This window comes from Hevea brasiliensis, chromosome 9 (genome assembly GCF_030052815.1).
Source record: "Hevea brasiliensis isolate MT/VB/25A 57/8 chromosome 9, ASM3005281v1, whole genome shotgun sequence".
Classification (NCBI taxonomy): domain Eukaryota; kingdom Viridiplantae; phylum Streptophyta; class Magnoliopsida; order Malpighiales; family Euphorbiaceae; genus Hevea; species Hevea brasiliensis.
In genome coordinates, this window is record NC_079501.1 from 70,779,729 (window position 1) to 70,805,930 (window position 26,202).

The 26,202-nt window shown below is 35.4% G+C and overlaps 1 protein-coding gene across 3 annotated transcripts; it reads right to left on the reverse strand.

The window, feature by feature from the left end:
* Positions 1-1,418: 1,418 nt before the first annotated feature.
* LOC110658316 (enhancer of mRNA-decapping protein 4) lies at positions 1,419-24,411 on the reverse strand. 3 transcript variants are annotated; one of them, XM_021815870.2, is made up of 12 exons: positions 23,413-24,409; positions 20,504-20,553; positions 20,275-20,431; positions 19,930-20,148; positions 19,299-19,427; positions 17,505-19,052; positions 4,650-5,009; positions 4,459-4,578; positions 3,329-3,499; positions 2,677-2,841; positions 2,459-2,584; positions 1,419-2,069 (listed from the first exon to the last, which is right to left on the reverse strand). In XM_021815870.2, exons 1-12 carry the CDS (start codon positions 24,172-24,174, stop codon positions 1,761-1,763), a joined length of 4,116 nt encoding a protein of 1,371 aa, XP_021671562.2. In that variant the 5' UTR covers positions 24,175-24,409; the 3' UTR covers positions 1,419-1,760. The 3 variants fall into 3 exon arrangements, with proteins under 3 accessions (XP_021671562.2, XP_021671563.2, XP_021671564.2); XM_021815871.2 differs by lacking the exon at positions 23,413-24,409 and adding an exon at positions 20,994-21,153; XM_021815872.2 differs by lacking the exons at positions 1,419-2,069; positions 2,459-2,584; positions 2,677-2,841; positions 3,329-3,499 and adding an exon at positions 3,526-3,901 and having other exon boundaries at positions 23,413-24,411.
* Between the last annotated feature and the right edge of the window lie 1,791 nt (positions 24,412-26,202).

Below are 26,202 nucleotides of genomic sequence, written 5' to 3' on the forward strand. Positions count from 1 at the left end.
TAAGTAGTTGGCATTGCCATTTTGGTTTCTTCATGGGATGTTAAGGTACATGCTTTATTTATGCATATGATAATTGGACTGCAAAAAATATTGTATTTCTTAGTGAGAAATGAAGATCATTTTAATGGGCTTAAAAGAGCTACGAGTGTTGTGTTTAAATGGGAGAAACCATAGGGGTGCTTGGATGATTTACCTTTGTGAGAACTTGCTAGAGATGATTGTCAGCAGATTTCAAAACAGCTCTCCTACCAACAGGTATGTTAACTCTTATTTGAATTTTTACATTATGACATCTTATTTTTTTTTCTTTTTTTTTTTTATCTTTTCTAATGCTATTTAGAATTTCTTGAGAAGAATGTGATAGTAAACGTGAATTTGGTATTTGACCAACAATACTAGACTCCTAGAGTCCCAGTTTATAAAAATTGAAGTTTGAACTGATTGTACTCTTAAGTAATGGATGTTTTAAATGGAGACAAAATTAAATTTGTCTAATGATCTCTCAAAGCTGTATTATAGCCTTACAGACTTGGGGCACCAGTTTGAATTTATATATATTTGGGATTTTTTTTTTTTATCTTAGATTGAGTTTTTTTATAACATATATATATGTTAGTGAAGGGGTAGTTCAACTAGATTAAATGATGTTTTTGTGGCGTTGCTAATGAAATTAACACAATAACGTCTTAAAAAAAATTAACACAAAAATAATAGCAAAACTTTAATATCAAATTAATTGTGATCAGTGATATAAATTTTTTTATCATTTCATTTTGTTTATATTATTTTATATTAATATTCAAAAATTATAAATATTTTATTATTACTTTTATTATTACTGTGTTATATGCGCTTTTTAACAGATGTAATTATTTCTAATTTTATTAATTATTAATATTTATTTTAACATTCACATTTATCATTGTGCCTTAAATATCAACATTTACTATGATATAATATAATTGATCAAATAAGCTTTTACCTTTTACGCGTTACACTCACTCCTTTATCCATCTTGTTTTAAAAATCAAACGGCTCATAATTTAAGTAATTTAATAGAAAAAAAAATATGTAATTTGATGTAATTAAATTATTCATTATTAAAAAGAATTAATTTATAATCAAATGGAATATGCAATGAAAAAGAGTTTTATACACTCTTCCAATTAGTTCTACTCGCGTGACATTGACAGGATTTCTACAAGAAAATGAGTATCATATAAACTGTTCCAGTTAGTTCCACTCAAGGCCTAATTCGATTGAACAGTGTCAAAGCCTCGAGATAAATTTAGGTTTATCCACTTTTTACTATATCAGTCGATTGTCCAAATAGAAAATATACACTGCAGAGCTAAGCCGAATTTCAGAACTATTCTAATTTCATATATTATAATATAATTAAATAAAATATTCTAATATTATATTTAATTTTCATTATATCATTATATTTAAAAGAAAATGAATATTTGCGCTTTGGACTTCGAATCAGGTCTGTCTGAAGAGCAGGAAAAATCTGAAGCAGCCCCATCCTAATTATATTAGACAGGTAAGAAAGTAGTGTAGCTATTTTCTACCCGAAAAAAAAAAAAAAAAAAAAGAAGGAAGTTGCCTCTAGAAACCAACTCTAAGCAACCTACAAAAAATACCCTAAAAACCAGAGAAAAGACCTCATACCCTTCATATGAACCACCAAAGATTTGTACAAAGTTCCAACTACCTCAAAACTCAATTATAATGTGCAAAAATAGTTACTGAGAGAATCATTTATAGGTCACCAGCATGGAGTTAATGACATGCATGAGAACACGTATGGTTGAGAGCTCAGCACCAGTGGTTGTAGGTGAGCTCCGCTGATGGTGTAGAATCCGAGTTACTTGCTCAAAGATGGGCCGCACGTGCATTGCAATCATTTGGTCTGCGGGGTTTATGGCTGCTGCCACATCCGTCATCCATGTGAGCTTTCGGGCTGTATCCTTGCTAACATCACAGGCCAACTGCTGTAGAAGAGAGAGCAATACTCCTTGGCTTAAGGGGAGAGGAACCATTGCTAAGATCCCACGCAAATCAACCTAGCAAAAGAAAGGCAGAGACAAAGTTGCACAACTAAGTTTCCAATGGCAAATTAACTGTGGCAAAGACATGTAGAAGAAAAAAAAGGTAATTCAGTGCACAAAGCATCTCACACTTGTGGGCTCTAGAGAGGGTATAAAAAATAATTAATTAAAAAATAGGAATGGAATCACATTGAATAACCAGGACATACTCTTGAAAACTCATCTTAAGATAATCAGAAAATATCCAATAGAAAATGAAGAGTTGAACATCTTCCAAGTTTTCATAAATGAAAGACAGCTAGTCATTGTTAAACTAACTTCACCAAGAACATCAACTTACAGCTGCACACAAGTTTCATCTGATCACATTCAAATGAATCAGGAATAGATAGCATGATACAAACCTGAGAACATAACCAAGAAACAATCGAAACATCACTTCTTTGCAGGGCAATGGTGAAAGCCTCATCATACTTGTGTTCAGATATCAATCTTGATAGGTCTTTTGTTGGATCCAAATGCGTCTCAACCTTAAATCATTTACAGAAAATGATTAAAATTACAAAACTTCAGGATAGCTAATGAAATTCCATAGTCATAATTAGGTTCATAAAAAACAAACCTCTTCAAGGAGGCCAGATAAAGGTCCATTGCTCAGTTGTGTAACCAGGGGATTTGCAGCACTTGAGTTTGTGCCAGCAGCCACAAGAGCTACCAGCTGCCTTTGACTTTCAGCCAATTCCCCACTCAGTGTTTGAGTCAATGATGAAGCAGAGTTGATGGCTTCCTGCATTTAACAAAACAGAAGCCTGGATAATTTGCTCAAGGAGAAAGCACATACCAGCAAAAATGGCAGAGAAAGAAGGAAAGACCCATCCAACTGTTCTAATTTGCATTACTAGAAATGCCTACAGCAGCCAACCCAACAAACTTCAAATTATCATTGTGACACTTACAATGAGGACTGAGAAAACTCATCATCCAAAAGATCCACACATATAAGAAGTTAAATAACCAAAAAGCATAACTCAGTTAACATAGACTGATCTTTTACCAAGTTCATCATTGCACAATGACATTTCATCTGAAGGACAGATGCTCAGAACTACAGAATACTTTTGTGATGCAATTAATATTTCAGCAAGGTGAATTCAAATCAAAAAAAATAAAACGGACATCTCCTGCTCACAGCCTTGGTTTTGAGAACAATAAGTTGGTTACCCCCCCTCCTTTTTCTTTCTAATAATTTTTGTAATGGGGAAAAAAATACACACTCTTAAAGCAAGAGCCAACGAAGAATGTGCAGATTCAAAATGCTGTTGAGCTGCAGTTGTATGTTCAACCATCCCTTTACGGAAGGTGGAATCCACTTGCTCAAACATAGCTTTGCATGACATCTCAAAGGCAGGGACTACTGAAGCTTCCAAACCAGCCTTCAAGGCATCCTGCATAAAAACAATAAAGGTTTATTATCAAATATATCAGAAATTCTCAGAGTCATCAAACAGTATTACGCACCATTTGGGGTCTACATCTCATTCCACATAATGCCATTACCAAGCCAAGATCCTACCGAAGTTGGAAGACAAGTATATACTATATAGTCCTACCATTTTCAAGATGCTTGCATAAGAGGCAGCTCTTTGAGCTTGAACCAGCAACCCTTTGGGTTGCAAGACTAACACATATCCCATTGCACCAGACAATGGCCCTCGTAATTCTTATGGCCCGTTTGGTTCAACAGTACCAGTTAGCTGTGGGCGGTCAACGATCAGCAGCCAACAGTTGGCAGGCAGTAATTATAATTCATTGTAAAGTATTGGTAATTCAACAGTTGAGATAACAATCTGATTATAAAATTACCATTAGGGACATTTTATTTTTACTAACAATTCATGTGATAAATTTTATCTATCATATACAAGTGAATTTCCTCTTTTAAATTATTTTTTTAATAATATAAACAGCCACACAAAATTATTATTGATATTTTTATAATTTAAATAATTTTTTGTAGTTTTAATGGATTAGTATGTGCTCAACTACTTAAAAAGTATGCGTATATTAAATACAAATAAAGGTACGCTTTTATTATTAAATTGTTAATCAAAGCATTTTTGTAGATATTTTGAAATTTGATGCACATTATTATAAAAGCGAACATTTGGGTCCAAAAGCTAGAATTTTTAGCTTGTACAGCTTTTGCAACTTTTAGTTATAAGAATCAATGGCCAGCTTTTAGAATTTCAACCACCAGCTTTGTTCTTTGGTTTACCAAACACTTATGGTCAGGCAGTTGAAGTTTAAACTGCCAACTAGCTTCAAAAGTTGAACCGAAAATGCACCTATTCAACCAATTACAACTCACGCATTACATCAAGACTCAAGTTGCACAAATGCATACCTGGAGAGCTTGTTTTCCAGAAATTTGGAATTGTGCTTGAATTTGCCTAGCAACAGTTGCTTCTAGTTTTGAATTAACTGATTTCTCCAGTTGATTCACTGCCTTATCACTGACTCCTCTCTGCAATGTAATGCATCAATCAGACAACAATGAATATCACGTGATAAGCACCACAGTTTCAGATTCCTAACCTGGAATGACTCTGCAATAGCTGAAGATATTGTTTTCTCAATTACTGGAGACATTGAACGAGCTACAGCAGGCCCAGCTGAAGACAATTCTTTCTTCACTGCCTTCTCTAACATGACTGCCAAGTCCTTGTTGACAAAGTTAGAGATCAAACTTGTTATTTGCTGCATGCGATCTCTCAATAACTTCTCACTTTTTGCATTCTCTTCTTGAAATCGAGCCCACAGTGCATCAGTATTTGCCTTGACAGCTTTCTCAATGCTCCGCCCTAAAGCTGCTTCCAGTCTTCTGCATTCTTTTGAAACAGGGACAGCTACCATATTTGACATCTGCTTCTGCATTTCTTTTTGTGTAGTCACTAGCTGCGAAAAAGAAAAACACCATGATCAAGATTGATGGTACATTGGCCTAGTGCATGTCAATAATTTGATACCATATTGAAGATGCAATTCCAAACGGATAGTTGTTTGGGGATGTCCCTTTTGCTAACAGCAAGAAAATGCTCCACATATATGAACAGAGCAACAAAGTTTCACCATGAAATGGTTGTGGAGTAGGGGTGGTAATTTTGGTGGGAAGTTGTAGCTGCATATAATTGAATAACTTTTAAGAATGCTAGACGTCCAATTATGACGAATGAAGCATGCACTTATCAAATTTCACAGGTCAGACCAAATTTATAGGCGCAACTTTCAATCAACATCCTTACCAGGCCAAAACAAAGAATAAGAGGACCCCAGGGATGGAGAAGAGGGCAAGAAGGGGCAGAATTGGCCCACAACCAAACCCCCTCCCCCCCCCCCCCCCCTTCCAAAATAATAATAATAATAATAATTTGAAATTAAATTTTCACCTATAAACTCTCATATATTTTTTGAAAAAATTACTGTCCCCCCTCACCCCCAAATTTTAAAATTAAAATTTTATGTAGAAATTTTAGTGGTTTTTTTTTAACTGTTTATCCCTCTAATATTTTCATATTTTTTTTTCCAATCTTTACACTTTATGTAAATTTTATTCATAATTTTTATATTCTGTAATTTTGATATCTTAATGTTTTATATTTTAATTTTAGCCTCTATATTTTTGTCAAGATCTGATTTTACTTCTTTCCAATATTTATTTTGCTCCTCCCCCACCCGCGCCGTCACCCCCCCCCCCCCCCCCCAACAAAAAAAGAAGCCCCATAACATAAATTTCTAATTCTGCCCCTATTTCTGAGATGAATCTTCTGTTACATCTTGCAGGAGAAGATTTAGGAAGAATATAGAAATATGATTTAATGCAGATGTAAGCAGCTGAGATGGACTGAGTAAAAGAATTGAAGGGAAATTAGTTAGATGAGAGTAGCTAGAGGTAGTTAAGGGATGGCAATTGGCAGAAACAGTTAATTATGGGGGAGGAGTATAAATAACAGAATTGTAAGAGGAAGAATTATTCTAAAGCAATAATAGATATTTTGTTTCTTTCTCTGTGTCTAAATTCTCTCTTTCTTTTCCTTTCAGAGTCTCTTTCTCTCAACTCTCTTGCTATTTCTCTCTTCTCTAGTCTGTTCTCTCCTGCAACTGCTTGTTAGGGTTCAGATCCTAACAAATTGGCATAAAAGCTAGTTTTTGAGTGGGCTTGAGCTGCAAAGTGGTCCTTCTGAGCCACATCTAAAGCAGAGCAGTGGTAGTCTTCCCAAAGACGAGGTTTCTCTCTGTTCTTCTCTGTTCTCTCTTCTTTCCCTCTAATTCCTCCTTTCCTTGAGATTTCTTCCATTCTTCCTGTATTCCTTCTTTTCTTTTTGTCAGACCCTGTTTTTTTCTTCTTCTTTCTTTCTTGAAATTCCAAGAATTAATAGAAATCCCTTTCTCTCTCTCAATTCTTCTCATCTTTTCTCTTTCAATCTCCAGATATTCCTTTCTTTCCTATTTCTTTCTTCCATTTATCATTCTCTGCAAAATATCTCTCTCTCTTTACTATTCTCTAACTCCTTTCCCAACTAATTTCATTCTCAGATTCATTCTAGGGGTTCTATTTCTCTGTTTCTTGTTTCAGATCCCGGTTTCTTGAAGTTCTTGAAATTCCAGATTGTACTGAAACCCTGTTCTTGAAGTTCTTGAAATTCCAGATTTAAATAACAATCCTAGACTCTTTTATCAGCTGGTTTTCTTTCACTATTTTCTTCCTCAATTTTCATCGAATTATATCTTTTAACTTCTGTTTTCTGTCATAACCAATACCCTATGTAGCATGGAAACGGAAACTCCGACACAGGGAAACACGGAAATGGACACGGGAAAATAACATTTACAAAATATATATATTTTATATTTATATATATGCCCATATATTTTTTATATTTATGTGTTTCCCACATTTCCGTTTCCTATAATTTTGTAAATGTTGTTTTCCCGTGTCCATTTCCGTGTTTCCCTGTGTTCGGAGTTTCCCTTTCCATATATATATATACCCAACCACAAATTACAAAAGATATTACAATCAGAACTTAAATTTGAAATTTAATAGTTCTGAAGGCGACTCCAATACCATTACTCTTAAATTCTTTGGCCAAATTTTTAGATAAATTACTTTAATAGTAATGATAATTATTAAATTCTATTGTTATTTGTTATGGAAAGTCAATCACTGTATTATTTCTCTGTATATTCTGTATTCTGTATTCTTATTTAGGATTCCTTATTTAGGATATCTTCCTAATTAGTAGAACACAATTATAGGAATCAATTGTGTATATATATATATATAGATTAATTGAAATCAAGGAAAATCATCTCTTTCTACATGGTATCAGAGCAAGTCACCTATCTAAGGTGACTATTTGTTTTCACCACCCAGCTCAGGAGAGATCTTGGCCGCCGGCCTGCCGTCCCCTCTGATCCAATCGTCGGAATCTAAGCGCGTGAGGCTCACGTGCCCAACTCAGGTTCTAGCCGTTTCGACTCCAATCAGCATCGCTGGCATCACCTCAACCCCCTCATTCCACCACTATGTGTTGTTGCCTGATCCAATACACCATTAAAGAACTTCTGAGGTTTGGCTCTCAAATCCTGTTTCGGTATTTGCTTGATTTGTGATTTTGGGTTATTTTGCGGCTGCAAGCACTTTGAATTAGCGTTTCGGCTAATTTTCTTTGTCTCAATAAATGGCATACAATAAGAATGATATTTCTGATGTAATTCCGGTTATGACTAAGATCACAGAACACAAACGTAATGGTTCGAATTACCTGGAGTGAAATAAGACTGTTAGGGTCTATTTGCGTAGCATTGATAAGGATGATCACCTTACTAAAGACCCACCTACTGATGATACATGACAAACTTGGCTAAGGGAGGATGCTCAGTAGTTTTTGCAGCTTCGGAACTCGATTTATAGTGAGGTAATTAGTTTAATTAATCACTGTGAATTTGTTAAGGAATTGATGGATTACTTAAATTTTCTATATTCTGGTAAAGGGAATATCTCCCGTATTTATGATATTTGTAAGGCATTCTACTGTGCTGAGAAAGAGGATAAGTCTCTCACAACATATTTTATAGATTTTAAACGGGTATATGAGAAACTTAATGTATTGTTGCCTTTTAGTTCTGATGTGAAAGTTCAGCAGGCACAACGGAAGCAACTGACTGTTATGAGTTTTCTTGCAGGCCTTCCTTCAGAGTATGAGACTGCTAAATCTCAGATTCTCTACAGTTCTGAGATTTCCTCTTTACATGAAACGTTCACACGAGTCCTTCGTACAAAGAGTACTCAATCTTCACAGCCTGCCAGTAGTGCTCTTATTAGCTGTAATCCAAATGGACAACAGGGTAATATAAGAGGAAGCAGAGGAGGAATTACAGGCAACAAAGGTAATCAGCGTAATGGGAAGGCTAGTTCTAATCATGACTCAAGAGGAGTCATTTGTTATTATTGCCATGAGTCTGGCCATACAAAATATAATTGTCCGCAACTTCAGAGGAAAAATCAACGATCACAGATGGCTAATATGGCAGCGGAGAATTCTACAGTATCTTCCTCTGAGAAAACTGTTTTGGTATCTGCAGAGGATTTTGCACAGTTTTCCTAGTATCAGACATCTCTAAAGCCTACTAGTTCCCTTATCATTGCGATCGCTGAGTCAGGTAAATCCACTACATGCCTTGTGTCTTCCTCATCCAAATGGGTTATTGATTCTGATGTGACAGATCACATGACAGGTAATTCTAGTCTTCTATCTGCTTTTCAATCTAATCTCACTTCCTCTACTGTTACTTTAGCTTATGGTTCTAATTCTTTTGTCATGGGTTCTGGAACTGCGAACCCGACTTTGTCAATTTCTTTGTCATCTATTTTGTATCTACCAAAATTCTCTTTTAATTTTTTTTCTGTTAGTAAACTTACTCGTACCTTAAATTGTTTTATTTCATTTTTTCCTGACCAGTGTTTTGTTTCAGGATCTTACGACAAAGCAGATTATTAGTAGACGACGTGAGTCGTTGGTCTCTACATTCTGGAAAATCATGTACCGCGGTCGCTTGTTTGCTCCAGTACCTTAACACCTCTTGAAGTTTATTGTAGATTGGGTCATCCTTCTTTGTCTACTATGAAAAAGCTGTGTCCTCAATTTCAATCTTTATCAGTACTAGAATGTGAGTCGTATCAGTTTGCAAAACATCATCGTTTGCCTTCTGTGTCTAGAGTCAATAAACGGGCTTCATCCCTTTTTAAGTTAGTTCGTTCTGATGCTTGGGGTCCTTGTTCTGTTACTTCTAAACCTGGATTTCGTTATTTTGTTACTTTTATTGATGATTACTCTCGTGTTACCTGGTTATATTTAATGAAGAATCATTCTGAGTTGTTTTCTATCTTTTGTGCTTTTTGGAATGAAATCAAAACTCAATATAATATTTTTGTACGCATATTAAGAAGTGACAATGCCAAAGAGTATTTTTCAGCACAATTTCAGTCTTATATGACACAAAATGGCATTCTTCATCATTCTTCCTGTGTTGATACCCCATCCCAAAATGGCGTGGTTGAAAGAAAAAATCGGCATCTTCTTGAGGTAACTCGTGCTCTTCTTTTTCATATGAAAGTTCCTAAACACTTTTGCGCCGATGCAGTTTCTACGGCATGGTTTTTGATCAATCGTATGCCGTCTTCTGTCCTTAATGGGGATATTCCTTATACTACTTTGTTTCCTACAAAATCTTTGTTCCCTGTTGAGCCCCGTATTTTTTGTTGTACCTATTTTGTGCCTCATGTTCGTCCACAGGTTACTAAATTGGATCCGAAGTCTCTCAAATGTGTCTTCCTTGGGTACTCCTCACTCCAAAAAGGGTACTGCTGTCTCTCCTACTCTTAATCGTTATCTTGTTTCTGTAGATATCACATTTTTTGAATCCACTCCATTTTTTCCTCAATCATCTGTGTATGAGAGTCAGGAGGTGGAGGATGATCTCTTAATATATATTGTCCAACCAATGTCTAGTCCTCTCTCACAGTCTGTTCCTTCTGTCTCTAGACCTACTCGACCTCCCCGACCTCCCGTTGTTCATGTTTATTCTAGGAGATTGGAGATTCCTGACTCGGATCCTCCACCAGCTACTTCGTTGGGAGATCCTGTACCTCATACTGATCATGATTCTGACCTAGACTTACCCATTGCTCTTGGTAAAGGTAAGCGTTCATCCACTTACGCCATCTATCCTTTTATTTCTTATAATCAATTGTCTTCTTGTTCTTGGTGTTTTGTTACTTCTTTAGACTCTATTCCTATCCCTAATGCTGTTGGTGAGGCACTGTCTCATCTTGGCTGGTGTGCTGCTATGAAAGAGGAAATGGAGGCCTTAGATACTAATGGTACATGGGAACTGTTACCTTTGCCCACTGATAAGAATGCTATTGGTTGCAAAACACTATTGGTTGCAAATGGGTATTTACAGTAAGGATAAATCCTGATGGTTCTGTGGCTAGGTTAAAACACGCCTTGTGGCAAAAGGATATGCTCAGACATATGGGGTTGATTACTCTGACACTTTTTCTCCTGTAGCTAAACTTACTTCTATTCGCTTGTTTATCTCTTTAGCAGCTACATATGATTGGCTCCTGCACTAATTGGATATCAAGAATGTTTTCCTTCATGGTGATCTTCAGGAGGAGGTATATATGGATCAACCACCTGAGTTTGTTGCTCAGGGGGAGTTAGTAAAATTTGTAGGCTTCGGAAGTCTCTTTATGGCTTGAAACAAAGTCTTAGGACCTGGTTTGGAAGATTCAGTGAAGCAATACAGGAATTTGGTATGCAAAAGAGTGAGTGTGATCACTCAGTATTTTATAGGCAATCTGAGGCTGATCTAATTCTCCTAGTAGTCTATGTGGATGACATTGTCATTACTGAGAGTGACTCTGCAGGTATTTCATCTCTTAAAACCTTCCTACAAACCCAGTTTTAGACCAAAGACTTGGGATTGTTAAAGTATTTCTTGGGTATTGAAGTTATGAGAAGTAAGAAGGGTATTTTCTTGTCTCAAAGAAAATATGTCCTTGATCTATTGACAGAGACAGGAAAATTAGGTGCTAAGCCTTGCAGTGCACCAATAACTCCAAATTTACAACTGTTAGCAGGGGATAGTGAGTTGTTTGAAGATCCAGAGAGATACAGGAGATTGGTAGGAAAATTGAACTACCTTACAGTCACTCGTCCTGACATTGCTTATGCCGTTAGTGTGGTAAGTCAGTTTATGTCTTCCTCAACTGTTGCTCATTGGAAAGTCTTGGGACAAATCTTGTGTTATTTGAAGGGCGCTCCAGGAAGAGATTTGTTATATGATAATCATAGGCATTTGAATGTTGAATGTTTTTCAGATGCCGACTGGGCTGGATCTAAGGTTGAAAGGAGGTCAAATACTGGATATTGCGTTTTTGTTGGAGAAAATTTGGTGTCTTGGAGAAGCAAAATGCATATTGTAGTTCCTCGATCTAGTGCTGAATCGGAATACAGAGCCATGGCACAATCAGTATGTGAGGTAATGTGAATACTTCAATTACTAGATAAGACAGGTTTTAAGACCTCCCTGCCTGCGAAATTGTAGTGTGATAATCAAGCTGCTCTCCATATTGCTTCTAATCCGGTGTTACATGAGCGGACTAAACATATTGAGATTGATTGTCACTTTGTTCGTGAAAAGATTTAACAACAGATCATCTCAACAGGACACATCAAAACTGGAGAGCAATTAAGAGATATTTTCATAAAAGCTCTGAATGGAGCTAGAATTAACTACATTTGTAAAAAGTTGAGCATGATTAACATCTATACTCCAACTTGAGGAGGAGTTTCATGGAAAGTCAATCACTATATTATTTCTCTGTATATTCTGTATTCTGTATTCCTATTTAGAACTCCGCCTAAGTAGTTTGCGCTTAGCCGGTCCCAAGCCCGGATAAAGGAGGAGGGTTGCGGTAGGTGACAACCAGCGTAAAAATTTCGTCACACCCTATGATATGGATTCAAATGATATAAACGTTGGGGCGTCCTCTACTAACGACGCGCTACATCGGAGCCTGGGTGTAGTGATAAATATGCAAGGGTGTAGGGCGTTCACCGAAAGCGACGCGCCATGCCGGCGCCCGGGTGTGGTGTTAAGTGAGCAAGGGTTCCCACATCATGGACGGGTGTGGGTAAAGAAGTTAGTCCATAAGACAGATAATAGAACAAATAGTGGAACAGAACACAAGATAGACATAGAAAATAATAGAAGATATCATAGAAGGAGACCAATTAGGAAGGAGCAGGATAGGAGGAGGATCAGGGTTGGTACTTGGAATGTTGGATCACTTAAAGGAAAATTAATGGAGCTGGTGGATACCTTGGAAAGGAGAAGGGTGAATATTGCTTGCATTCAGGAGACTAAATGGGTAGGAGAGAAAAGTAAGGAAGTGGGTAATTCAGGGTACAAATTGTGGTTTACCGGAAAGGAGAGAAACAAGAACGGAGTGGGTATAATCATAGATGTGATATTGAAAGACGCAGAGTAGTTGTGAAAAGAGAAGGAGATAGAATTATACTCATAAATCTATTACTAGACGGAGAAACAATAAATATAGTTAGTGCTTATGCCCCACAAATAGGACTAGACAAAGGAGAGTAAACAAAGGTTTTGGGAAGATATAGATGATTTAATGCAAAGCATACCGAATGAAGAGAATGTTTTCATTGGTGGAGATTTGAATGGACATGTAGGAAGTGATAGGCAAGGTTATGAGAATGTTCATGGAGGTTTTGGTTTTGGCAGTCGAAATGAGGAGGGAAAAAGCATCCTGGATTTTGCTATGGCATACGACCTAATACTAGCAAATACCTACTTTATAAAAAGAGAGTCACATTTAGTGACTTTCAAAAGTGGGCAACATAGAAGCCAAATTGACTTCCTTTTAACCAGGAAGACAAATAGAGCTCTATGCAAGGATTGCAAGGTCATTCCAGGAGAGGCTTTAACAAGTCAACATAGGTTGGTGGTCTTGGATGTCAAGTTTAGGAACAATTCAAGTAAGGTCAGAAGAAATAGTGTAGCTCGAACAAAGTGGTGGGAGTTCAAAGGAGTAAAGCAAGTGAAGTTCAAAAATGAGCTTCTTGAGTCCGAAGTATGGAAGCTAGATATGGAGGCCAATGATATGTGGATACAGATGGCATCAAAGATTAGAGAAGTAGCTAGAAAAGTACTTGGGGAGTCTAAAGGACATGGACCACCCTCAAAAGAGAGATGGTGGTGGAATGAGGAAGTACAAAAGGCAGTGAAGAGAAAAAGGGAATGGTATAAGAAATTACCTAAATGTGATAATAATGAGGCATATGAACAGTACAAGATAGCAAAGAAAGAGGCAAAAAAGGCAGTTAGCCAAGCAAGAGCACAGGCCTTTGAAAAGTTATATGAGAAACTTGGAACTAAAGAAGGGGAGAAAGATATTTATAGATTAGCAAGGAGTAGAGAAAGGAAATGTCAAGATCTCAATCAAGTCAGGTGCATTAAGGATAAAGAAGGAAAAGTGTTGGTGAAAGATGAGGACATTAAAGAAAGATGGAGAAATTATTTTAATGATCTCTTTAATAATAGTCAAAATGGAAATAACGTGAATATAGATTATAGAAAAATAGAAAAGAATGTAAATTATACTAGAAGGATTAGATCTTTAGAAGTAAAGGAAGCACTTAAGAGAATGAAAGTAGGTAAAGCCTGTGGACCCGATAAAATACCAATTGAAGTGTGGAAGTATTTGGGAGATATGGGAGTGGCATGGTTAACTAAATTATTTAATAAGATTCTAAACTCAAAGAAAATGCCTGATGAATGGAGGAAGAGTATTTTAGTACCTATTTTTAAAAATAAGGGAGACATACAAAGTTGCTCAAACTATAGGGGAATTAAACTCATGAGCCATACTATGAAGTTGTGGGAGAGAGTTGTGGAGCATCGACTACGTCATGATACTTCTATCTCTCTCAATCAATTTGGTTTCATGCCTGGTCGTTCAACTATGGAAGCGATCTTTCTCATTAGAAGCTTGATGGAGAAATATAGAGATGGGAAGAAAGATCTACACATGGTTTTTATTGATTTGGAGAAGGCTTATGATAGTGTTCCAAGAGAGGTCTTATGGAATGCGTTAGAACAAAAGAGGGTATCTATTAGGTATATACAAGTATTGAAAGATATGTATGAAGGAGCAACTACTATTGTGCGCACAGTGGGAGGGGACACAAGAGATTTTCTGGTCTCAATTGGATTACACCAATGATCAGCTATAAACTCTTACCTTTTTACATTAGTTTTAGATGAATTGACTAAACATATACAAGAGAGTATTCATTGGTGCATGATGTTTGCGGATGATATTATTCTGATAGATGAGACACTATAAGTAGTCAATAGGAAGCTAGAACTTTGGAGAAGTACTCTAGAGTCAAAGGGTTTTAAGTTAAGTAGAACGAAGACGAATACATGCATTGCAAGTTCGGTGAAGGCCAAACGGTGATAGGGAAGGAGTTAGTTTGAATGGAGTGGCACTGTCCCAAAGTAATCACTTTAAATATCTAGGCTCGATCCTTCAAGTAGATGGGGATGTGAGGAGGATGTTAGTCATAGGATTAAAGCGGGATGGTTGAAGTGGAGACGTGCACGGAGTTTTATGTGATCGTAAGATTCCCAATAAATTAAAAGGAAAATTTTACCGCATGACCATACGACCGGCTATGCTATATGGTAGTGAGTGTTGGGCACTGAAAGAGTCGTATGCATCTAAGATAAAAGTTGCAGAGATGAGAATGTTAAGGTGGATGAGTGGCCATACTAGACTAGATAAAGTCCGTAATGAAAGTATTAGAGAAAAGGTAGGAGTGGTGCCAATTGAAGATAAGTTGAGAGAAGGGAGATTGAGGTGGTTTGGTCATGTGAAGCGTAGACATACGGAGGCTCCAGTTAGACAAGTAGAGCACATTAGGCTAGAGGATAGAAAGAAAAAAAGGGGTAGACCTAAATTGACTTGGAGGAGAGTAGTACAGCATGACTTAGAAGCATTACACATTTCTGAGGATTTAACCCAAAATCGTTCAGAGTGGAAAAATCGAATCCATATAGCCGACCCCAAATTTTTGGGATAAAGGCTTAGTTGAGTTGAGTTGAGTTGTATTCCTATTTAGGATTTCTTCCTAATTAGTAGAACACAATTATAGGAATCAATTGTATATATACAGTCATGTACAGAATAATCGAAATCAAGGAGAATTATCTCTTTTTACATTATTATACAAATTCAATTTATTACAATTAATTTATTAAATTTTATTTTTATTTTAATTAAATCTAATTGAATTAATTTCAGTTAGCTATTAAAAAATTTAATATAGACATTTTTTTATTATTTTATTAAACTGAATAGGGTTAATAGGATTAATATATAGTGATATTCTCTTATGCAGTTATACTTTTCACTAGTTACAAGAGGATAAAATACTATAATGATTTGACATTAAGTATTAACTTTTAAAAACAACATACAATAACCCATTATAAATTTCTATTTACACTGTATCGAAAAAGAAAATCTATTTGCGGAGCCATGCAATCCCACCCAATTCCTACCCTCTACTATCACCTTCCTTCCCTCGCTCCCTCCATCTGATCATCCCGCTCTCAATAGAATATGATAAACGCCATGAACAAACATTTGTTTGCAGAGCACTTCAATTTTCGCTCTTCTATTTCTCTCCTTATTGCTTCACCGCACTCTCCTCATCTCTATAAACTCACCATCTCTTCTTATTGATGACATGCATCACTCTTGATTGTGGCTCGACCAGTATAAGAAGTGCAGGAGATGGTCGAAGATGGTCGAATCTGAATTGCAGATGCCAATTCAAAATTCTTGCTTCTAGATCCAACAAACGCATCAAAAATCTCTTCAACTCTTAGATCTCCTATGAATGTAGATCCTGTAGCCAACCAGGTAAGTCTTCTCCTTCTTCTGTCTAATGTCTTTTCTTCTTTTTTTTTTATAACCGAAACGCATTTCCATTTTTCAGAATTTCTGGACATGGCGCCGAAACATGTCTTTGCCATGTCTTGCTGTTTCGGTGTCGAAAATGTTTCCCACACAGGGAAACTTCAAATATTGTCGTTTCCATGCTTTGCTCCCCATACCCTGGCATTCTATCATCAGACCATGGAAGTATAATCTTGGGAACAAAAGGCACTTAGGGAATGTTGGAAATTAATCGATAGAAAATTAAAAGAATGTGAAGAGGAGTTGCTGTATCAAAAATGGACAAAATTGGATAAGTTGTTAGAAGAGAAAATATATTCAAATCTCAAAGATGTGGGAGAAGGTTTAGGAAGAATAAAGAAATTATATGATTTAATGCAGATGTAAGTAGTTGAGATGGATTAAGTTAGAGAATTGGAGGGAAATTAGTTAGATGAGAGTTGCTGGACTACTTAAGGTTAAGAGATGGCAATTGGCGGGAACAGTTAATTAGAGGGGGTGGAGTATAAATAACAGAATTGTAAGAGGAAGAATCATTCTAAAGCAATAATAGAAATTAAGTTTCTTTCTCTCAGTCCAAATTCTGTCTCTTTTCTTTCCGGGTCTATCTCTCAACTTTCTCGTTGTTTCTCTCCTTTCTCTAGTCTATTCTCTGCTGTAACTGCTTGTTAGGGTTCAGGCTTCAGATCCTAACATCTTCATCCTCAACACTAAAAGATAAAATAATAGTAACTATAAAAGATGCCAAAAAAAGAAAAAAAAAACAATAGTTCTATTGAACATGTTACACATCATGTAAGCGTACAACTATGCTTGGAAAAGAAAGAAAGATAGGAGGAAGAAAAAAGGGGATAAAAAATTTTGAGAAGTTATTCTTTAACCTGTTTGGGAGAGAGAGAAAAGTGGAGGGAAGGGAAAAATGAAAGGAAATTGTAACAAAGACCAACCAAAAATTTTATTCCCACACTTGGAAGTAAAATGGTGTAAGTATATTAAATAATTATTTACCCCTATAACAACATCTTTGACTATAAGGGATATATTTGTAATTTGACTATCATAAAACAATTTTACACTCATTTTCATTCCTCCCATTTTCTTTCCAATCCAAACAAAAGCAGAGAATAATTTTCACCTCTTTAACTTTCATTCCTCCTATTTCCCTTCTTAAATTTGTTTCCGAACACAGGGTACGAGTCTATCAGACAAATCCAACTATGATGCATTTGAAAGCCTTTAAAACCAAGGTTAATATGTGAGAGCACAAAATATCATACAAATACAGTAGTTCTTTTATATGTCCAAAATCTAAATCATTAGCTCATTACCTGATTAAGAATCTCCAGCATAGCGAAAATTTGAGGAAAGGCAGCTTCCAAAGACAGGAGACTTGAAGTGCCAGTTGGTTCATTGGAAGAATCTGTTGAATTAAAAGCACTTGAAGAAGGAGATGGGCCTGATGGTTGAGAATTTTTTCCCTTCTGCTTCTTCCCCTTCGTATTTGGAGTTGTTGATCGTTGAACTATTGTGGGCATGCTCAACTCAGACGCTTTCCCTAATGTATCTTTTGTGGAGTCATCATGGACTTCTTCCTTACTTGTGTGAGAAGGTTGAGCAAGAAACTCAGCCATATCAACACCGTCAACTTGCTGAGGTTCCTCCATTGTATAATTTTCTGCTGATATGGAACAACACTCCCTGGCCATCTCAATACCAAGATCTGAAGCCTGGGAGCAAAAATATTTCTCCCTGTTTTCAGAAATAAGGTGTTTAGGTTCTCCTCGGAGGCCAAATTCATCATTCTGAGTAGATTTTGTTTCACCAACTACTTTAACCTCCACCTCTGCATTACTGACATTGTTATCGACAACATCTTGAATGTTAGCTTCAAACTCAGCCTTGAGCTCATTATTATTATTATTACCACTAGGTGATGAAGCACCCATTAAAATCTCGGAAGGAGTTATCAGATGTGTTGGGTGTTTAAACATGATAGGGGGATTAAGGATGCTAGAATTTTCATCTTGTGTGCCTTTCATCTCATCAGTCCTTGAGTCACTATCTAAGGAAGGAACATCTGATAAGTTTGCATTAATACTGTCCATTTGTTGGTCAACTAAATAATCAATGACTGGCTGATTTACAATTTGGTCACCAAGTGGAGGGCCTGGCTCAAGTCTTGCTGCAACTGTAACCCCAGCGAAATCCTTAGGTGTCAAGGAAAGAGGAGATGATGCGACACAAGCAATCTCACCATCGCTAATTGAAGGGGGTAAAACAAGAGGCTTAGAGTCAATATTGGAAGAGGAAATATCATGCAAAGTGGCTGCATCCACTGAAGCAGAACATGCAGGGATGTCAGAAAAGTCACTTCCACGTGAATCCAAAGGATCAACTCCTTCAACATTAGCCAGATCATGTGAAACATTGGAATCTGACTTCTCTGAACCCACATCCGATAAAAGTGGGGGTAAGCACTGGCATAAGTCCAAACTGTACTGCTGAATAGCCTGCGTCTGAACACAATAAATCTGAGCCACACATTGGCCATGTAAAACATCACTAGTCCCTGTTAAACTCAAGATAGGCATGGTAACAGTAAACTCTGATATGTAATCCACATGGGTTGCTGCTGGATTAGGACCATAATCCAAGTGCAAAGCATATATGGCATTCCTCTTTGCATTTGCAACTAAGAGAAGACCCACTTGGGATAGAGCTACAACTTGATTGAAGAATGCCGCTTCGACTCGAGGTTCAGCTGAACTCTTCAGCTCTAATGTCTGGGTGCAATTTAATGAATCAGCATCACTAGGTAATAGCCATCCTTCTTCTTTGGCTGAGACCCAAATTTTTACTTCCCGATTCTGGGGCCCCTGTTCATAAATTTTGGAAGATTGAATAACAAAAACATTGATTAGCTAAATTTGAAAACTAAAGATGAAATGTTTAATACTCTAAAGTGGCCAAAGTTTACATCTTCGACAAATGCAATCCCAATAAAATAAATGGTGCTTAATAATCCTTTAACTCCACAAAAGCAACTTAGTTACTCAATACTTGGCTAGCACAAACATCACAAGACTTTGGCCAACAAAAATAAAGATCTTAGAGACATGTACCGCTGTGATAAGGATGATGTGATCTGGCCGGTTTGTGGCAGTCAAGAAGGTAGCTGAGTACACAGACTGACCATCATGTGGTCTCAACACCACAAGAGGCACAGCCTTGAGATCTTCCCAAATCTTAATCTGGTTAAAAAATGAAATTTAAATCGACACCATTAAAAAGAAGTTCAATTTCTGTGACTTGATCAAAATCAACAGGAAAAAAGTATGCATGCATTTACAAAAAGCATTCTATGCTCAGGGACATCTGAAGGGGAGATATAGGTTATTGTAAATCTTACATCACCATTGGAGTTCTCAGAGTCAAAGTTTAAGAAAAGAGTTAATTTTAAGATCTTTTCTATCTATAATTCAACTAGAACTGCAACTATCCTATCCACTTCTCTAGGGTAATATCTTTACATTCATTTTACCTGTTTTATCCCTAACCTAATTCAACAAGCCAACCACAAAGAAAATCTAGTTTAAGTTTCAGAATTTCTACCACGTAAAGGATGGATAAAAATTCACATGCATCAACAACTAGTTCACAATAAGTTATTAAAATAAAATAAAATAAAAACAAAAGATTCAAGAAGAAAACATGAGTATCAAAAACGGACAGAAGACAAGGACAAATTCAAACCGTGCCATCCATAGAAGCAGAAACCAAACGGGTGGTCATCCACTGACACATTGATAAATCAGTAACTTCTCCATCATGTTTGCCAACCAACTGGATGCCATCAATCAGTTTCTCAACAGGACACTGAAGAGGAACCTCAGACGAATAGACTCCAGTCTTTCCAACTTTGTTAGTATCAATTCTAAGAACTCGTTTACCAACCCCAACAACCAAAATTTCCTATTAAAAGTATGATATAAAAAGGTCATAACCAGGATAACAAGTAGAAAGTTAAAAATTGAAACAAATAATAAAATGGATAAAGAAGAGAGCCTTCCATTGAGGATAAGTAATAAAATGTCATACTTGTTTATAGCAGTGCCAACAAACTCGTGGATTTTTATTTTCCCCCTCTCCTACTATTTGAACAGCAATAACTGTCTTTCCTGTAATTTGAGGCTTATCTTCTTCATCTGGACCTTCAGAAATTTTCCAGACATTAATCCGTCCATCTATGCCAGCACTGCATAAAAACATGTCATACAAGCTGAAGCAAACCAGGATAGGAATATACAGAATACAGAGAGAAAGCTACCTAGCCAAGAGATGAACATCCTCAGCAAAGAAAGTCATATCGGTGACTCTCTGAAAGAAAAACCACTAAGATGAGAAGCGAAGCAAAAACATGGGTGCCTAAAAAATTTTGTTTTATCAGCCCTTTTAAATAGTCTATTAAGTGAATTAAGAAATGCAAATCAATTCTCTGCAGAAAGTTATGACACTGTTAAAAAACAAAAGAAACTCCACAAAATGGACCATATTGTAGATATCACAAGGAGGAACATTAGGTGATCAGGCATACCATATTTGAAATAATCATAACATCAGCCAAATAAAAAACCTCCTAGTTCTAGACCAAACAGAAATGATAACCAGATGACAAAAGCATTATTCCAATGCATACAACAGTTTTTTGTATTTCTTTTAGTTGATAACGTATTCAACAGTTGCAAGGCATCATTTATTATAATCATTTCCAAATCTAAATACATGACAATCAGAACAGCTAAAGTAAGCATAAATACCTCTTTACTTCTTGCAATAGCAGCCAGGTATATAATATTACCAAGAAAGACACACCAAAGGTTCACAAAAACAGAGGATAAACTTGCAATCAACATAATTTAGCAATTTTCAAGTCCACCATCCTATTGCCCTTTCCCTGTAACTGCGTAACAATAATTCCTGTCCTTGAAATGAATATTCATGGATAAGGACATTAAAGCTGAATAAGAATGCCTAACTGATATATAAGCCATATTGATTCACATCCCTATTGATTTTTATGGCAAAATAAGGCTACTTGTCCATGCAACATTATACAAAGTAGTAGCGATGAATATTAGAGCAGACAGAGAGTATTAGAGCAGCATGCAACAGCTAGCAAAAAAATGAACCAAATGCCTCCAGAGTAAAAGGAGGAAAGTAAGTAATCTGATTTGAGCTAGGCAAACAATACTTAATTGTTGATCATTTTACTTTATTTATATTGATACAGAAATAGTCTCAAAAAAGAGTTAAATGACAAATTACATATAGCCAACCTAGTTTGGGATTAAAAACTTTGTTGTAGTTGTTGTTGTTGTTTACTATAAAGGAAGAAATTTATATCTCTAATCTTTGGAATAAAAATTAATTGAGTTGGGTTGTTATTTTCTACCATGTCTATTAACTTGCATGGCTCCAAATCCAGCATTCACAATTGTATTCCATATTTGTTAAGGATAAATATAGCTTATTATCACATAAAATACCACCATATAGCCGACCCCAAATTTTTGGGATAAAAGTTTAGTTTAGTTGAGTTGAGTTGAGTTGTATCACATAAAATACCAACTCTTTTACTTAAGCATCCCTCATTTGCACAAGGCAACTACACATACACAAGACTTGAACTACAGTGGCAAAATACTGCTCTTTCCTCCTTGAATCAACAAAATCAAACAATTTATCATGTACAACGGAGTGAACCCCACAACCAATCAATAAAATTATGCTCTTTAACATGTTAAGAATCAATAAGCTTATAAAGAACAATCTAACTTCAATTTTGCAAAACCATTAACAACAGGGTAAAAGCAGACTATATTCGCCTCTGTTTTCCTCTGAGACTCCATGGGCCTATTTACTTGCATAACAGTTTTCTGTTTTCCATTTTTAATTTTCTAAAATAAAATTCCAATTTTCTATGGAAAACAATAGAAAATATGAAAACCGTATTCATCTAAGAATAATAGAAAATGATATTCTAATTCAAATAAATAAACAAAAAATTTCCTATCTTTCAAAATTAAAAAATAAATCAATATAAAATATATTTAAAAACTTATTTAAAAAAATAATGTGCTATTTATTTAATTTATAATATAATAATATGATTTTTTTATCATTGTAAATAATTATTTTTAAACAATTATCAACTTTAATTATAAAAAAAATTATAGTATAATTTTGATTAAAAAATATCATTGTTTTCAATACTTTTGTTTTTCTAATAGGAAAAATTACTCTTTAGTTCCTGTATTTTAACGAAACTAACTACTTGATCCCTATATTTTAAAAAACACACTATTTAGTCCCTGTAAAAACTTCCATTAAACTATTAGTCCCTCTGTCAAATTTTTCGTTAGTTAATATTGATCAACCTATTATTTAGTCCCTCTATTTTAGTGAAATTAATTAGTTACTACTCATATTTTAGAAAAATACATTAGTTAATATCTGTAATTTGACTCTATTAACTATTTAGTTTCATAATTATTTTTTATAACTAAACTACCCTAATTCTCTTTGTTTCATCTGTAATAAAAATAGTGTAAACTATCTACACAAAAAAGTTAATCAATTTTTTTAAATTTCTAAATAATTAAGTAAAATTATTTCTAAGTACAGAAAACATAACAATGATGTCCAAAAAATTAAAAATTTAAAAACATGTATATATATATATATATATATATATATATATATATATATAAATTAGCATTTAGTCTTCACATAGAAAATTTCTATTTTTATCTAAGAATATATTTTTCAAAATACATGAACCATCTAATTAGTAAACAGTAATGTTCCTCAAAATACAGGGAAAATTTGATGCAGGGACTGAATAGTTTAATAGAAATTTTTTTTATTTTTTAAAGCACAGGGACAAGTAGTTAATTTCAAGTAGTTAATATGGCTACGATGCAGGACTAAATAGTAATTTTTTCCTTTCTAATGAGTTAAATTTTGAAACTAACATATGGGAGCAATGAAACCCTGTTTTCCACTTTCCCATAAAAGTAGCTCAGTTTTCGACAAGTTAAACTGACCCTGTAATGTTTTAAAATACTTCATGCAAAAGAAACAGCAAATGCAATATAGCTTCAGTTTTTGCAAACCCTACACAAGAACAAAAGGGTGGCAGAAAAGCACAAACAGTGAGATTAGATTGGTTTAGACCTGGGACTGGGTGCGAAACAAGGACCTCAAAGCAGTATTGATGTTAAGAATCCTAATATTGCCCTGCTTCAACCCGTAACAAATGTAAGACTTATTGACAGCAATTTGCCTTCCCAAGCACAGCTGAGGATCCGAAGTGTATTTAGTGATTGGGGTAACCTCAAGCTGAGGCTGAACCTCCCCTTGCGACCTCACATCTACATCATATGCCACATGATCACCCGAAATCCGCCTGCCCTTGGGCATCTTGCTGCTCGGCATCCTAACGGGTCCCACAGGTGGAACATTGTTGCTGAATTCCGGGCTATGCTGATGCTCCTGAGGCGGTGTTGGTGACGGGTCTTGATTAAGTGGCGGAGAAGCAGGTGGGCGGAGAAGGGCCATTATTTCAGCCCCACGTCGCTCATTATTTTTGCGAGGAGAAAGATTTTGGTGCTGTTGGGGCTGAGGTTGAAGAGGCGGTGTAGGATATGACATAGAACGCTGTGGTGGCATGTTAGAGACAGGAGGAGGGTGGTGCTGGGTATGGGTATGGGTTTGGTTGTTATGGGGAGGTGGGTACGAAGGGATATGGAGGAATTGCTGTGGGAATTGGAAGGGGAAGTTAGGGTGGGTACCAGTAGGAGAAGGATAGGAAGAAGGGATTGACGTAGTAGGAGGAATCATGAGAGTGGGAGAAGGGTTTTGGACGCTTCCTGTGGTTGTGGGCATGAAGAATTTGTGCATGTCAAACTGTGGGGTTTGTTGATTTGGGGATGCCATGAAAATACGAATGTGAATGATTTCGCTGAGATTTCAGATCTAATTTCCAAATGAGTTTCGATTGTTTGTTTTGTTCCGTGATTATATCACTTCAATTAAACCAATCAATACGTGAAATTTGTGGAGGTTTCTTTTCACAGAGAGAGAGAGAGAGGGTTATGGAGAGATGAGAAAAACCCAGATGACGAAGCCAAGACCTAGGGACACTGGAAAGACCACAACGACAACAGCAGCCAATCAATTTTTAAAAATACCTAATTTAATTTCCTTAAAAAAATATCTAATTTAATTCATAACATTTAGGAGATTAAATAATTGGTTCATTTTCCAACCCAATCGAAATCAAAAACTAAAAAACTAAATTTATCTAAAATGCTATTTGAAATTGAGAAAAAGACTCAAATGAATCGATCCAAATTGATTTGATTTAATTTATCATTTTTAGACAAAATTTAATTCACTCAAATATTATTATTTTACTCTTCATACATAATATCTCAATAATAATAAAATCATTCAAAATTCTGAATCAATCTCGCATCAATTTTACTTTTCAATTTTATTTTTTAAAAAATTAAAATAATACAACAAATACAAAAGAAATCAAAACTAAGAAATAGCATATTTGGTAAAAACAATTGAAGCAAAAAAAAACAAAAACCTAATAACCCATCCATCACCATCGGAGCACCCAACCATTTGATGGAGCAAAATCAATTACATTTCCTCTGGTACATGCAATTGTGAAAAAGAATCGAGATTAGGTAAGGGAGGTCAAAGAAAATGCAACGTTAGAGGTAGAGATGTGGTCAAGGAGGGAGTAGAGGCATCATGCCATCATCAGGGGTAAAGGTGTAGTCAAATTAGGTGTGGAGCTTGTGATAGGGGGTTAAAGAAATTGAAAGAATAAGTGAAGAAGAATTGAAAGAAGAAGAAGAACAAAGAGGAGGAGAAGGAAGGAAAGAATAATTAAAAAATTTGTTAATTTTAGTTTATAAAGGCGTCATTAGGCATGGAGTAAAGTCATAGTGCCATCATCATGGATAGAGGCGTCGTTACGCAAGGCATAAACCATGCGGTAGGAGTTTAAAGAAATCGAAAGAAGAAGAGAAGAAGAATTAAAGAATTATTTAATTTTAGTTCATAAACTAGGCTTGATATATGAAGTAACGCTTGTGAAGTTTGACATTACTGGATATATAAACAATCAAAAAATGGCAACCAAGACTCAATTGAATTAGTTCATTTGTGTAACAAATTGAAATTTAAATGCATAAAGTATTTTAATTTAATATTATTTTATAATTATTTGGAAATTTGAAATGTAATAATATGAAAGTATTTATTTATTTAATATTTTATTCTTGTTTGCATAAAAAATAATTAGGCCAGCTCATTATTTATTTTTTAGGCATGTGATTAATCATATTAATTTTTTTATAAAATTAATTTAATTAAATTGGTTGTATTAATTTAATTATGAGGCTTAAAATAGGTATTATTAATTATTTTTAGAGGTTATTAGATATTTATTAGGAGGAAGTTAATTAACTGATGAGAAGTTACAAGGAGTTACTAGAACGTGATAGAGGTTCCCTTCCACAGAGGAGGTTACTAAACAATTGACAGAGTAATTGATAGCAATTGCAGAACTTGCAGCGTGAGAAGGTGTTGATTCCATATTCTTTTAAAGACAATCAGGTGCTACTATAAATATTCATTATTGAGCAATGGAAAAACCCCCAACCAATTCAATAACAACAACAAACTCTAATAGTTTATTTATCTTTATTTTATATGTCATTTAATTTTCCAAGCCTTGCATTTAATTTCCAAGTTTTGTACTCAACATTCCAGTAATCAATACAATTTCTCATTTTACGATTTGATCTGTGTGAGATTTTGACCAAATTTCATTCAGTGTAGTCAAGTTTCTGCAACCATTTAATAAAAGTCAAATAACGCACAACTGATACACACAGTATCTAGCATGCCCCCACTTTCCTAAAATGTTAGTCAACCAAACTA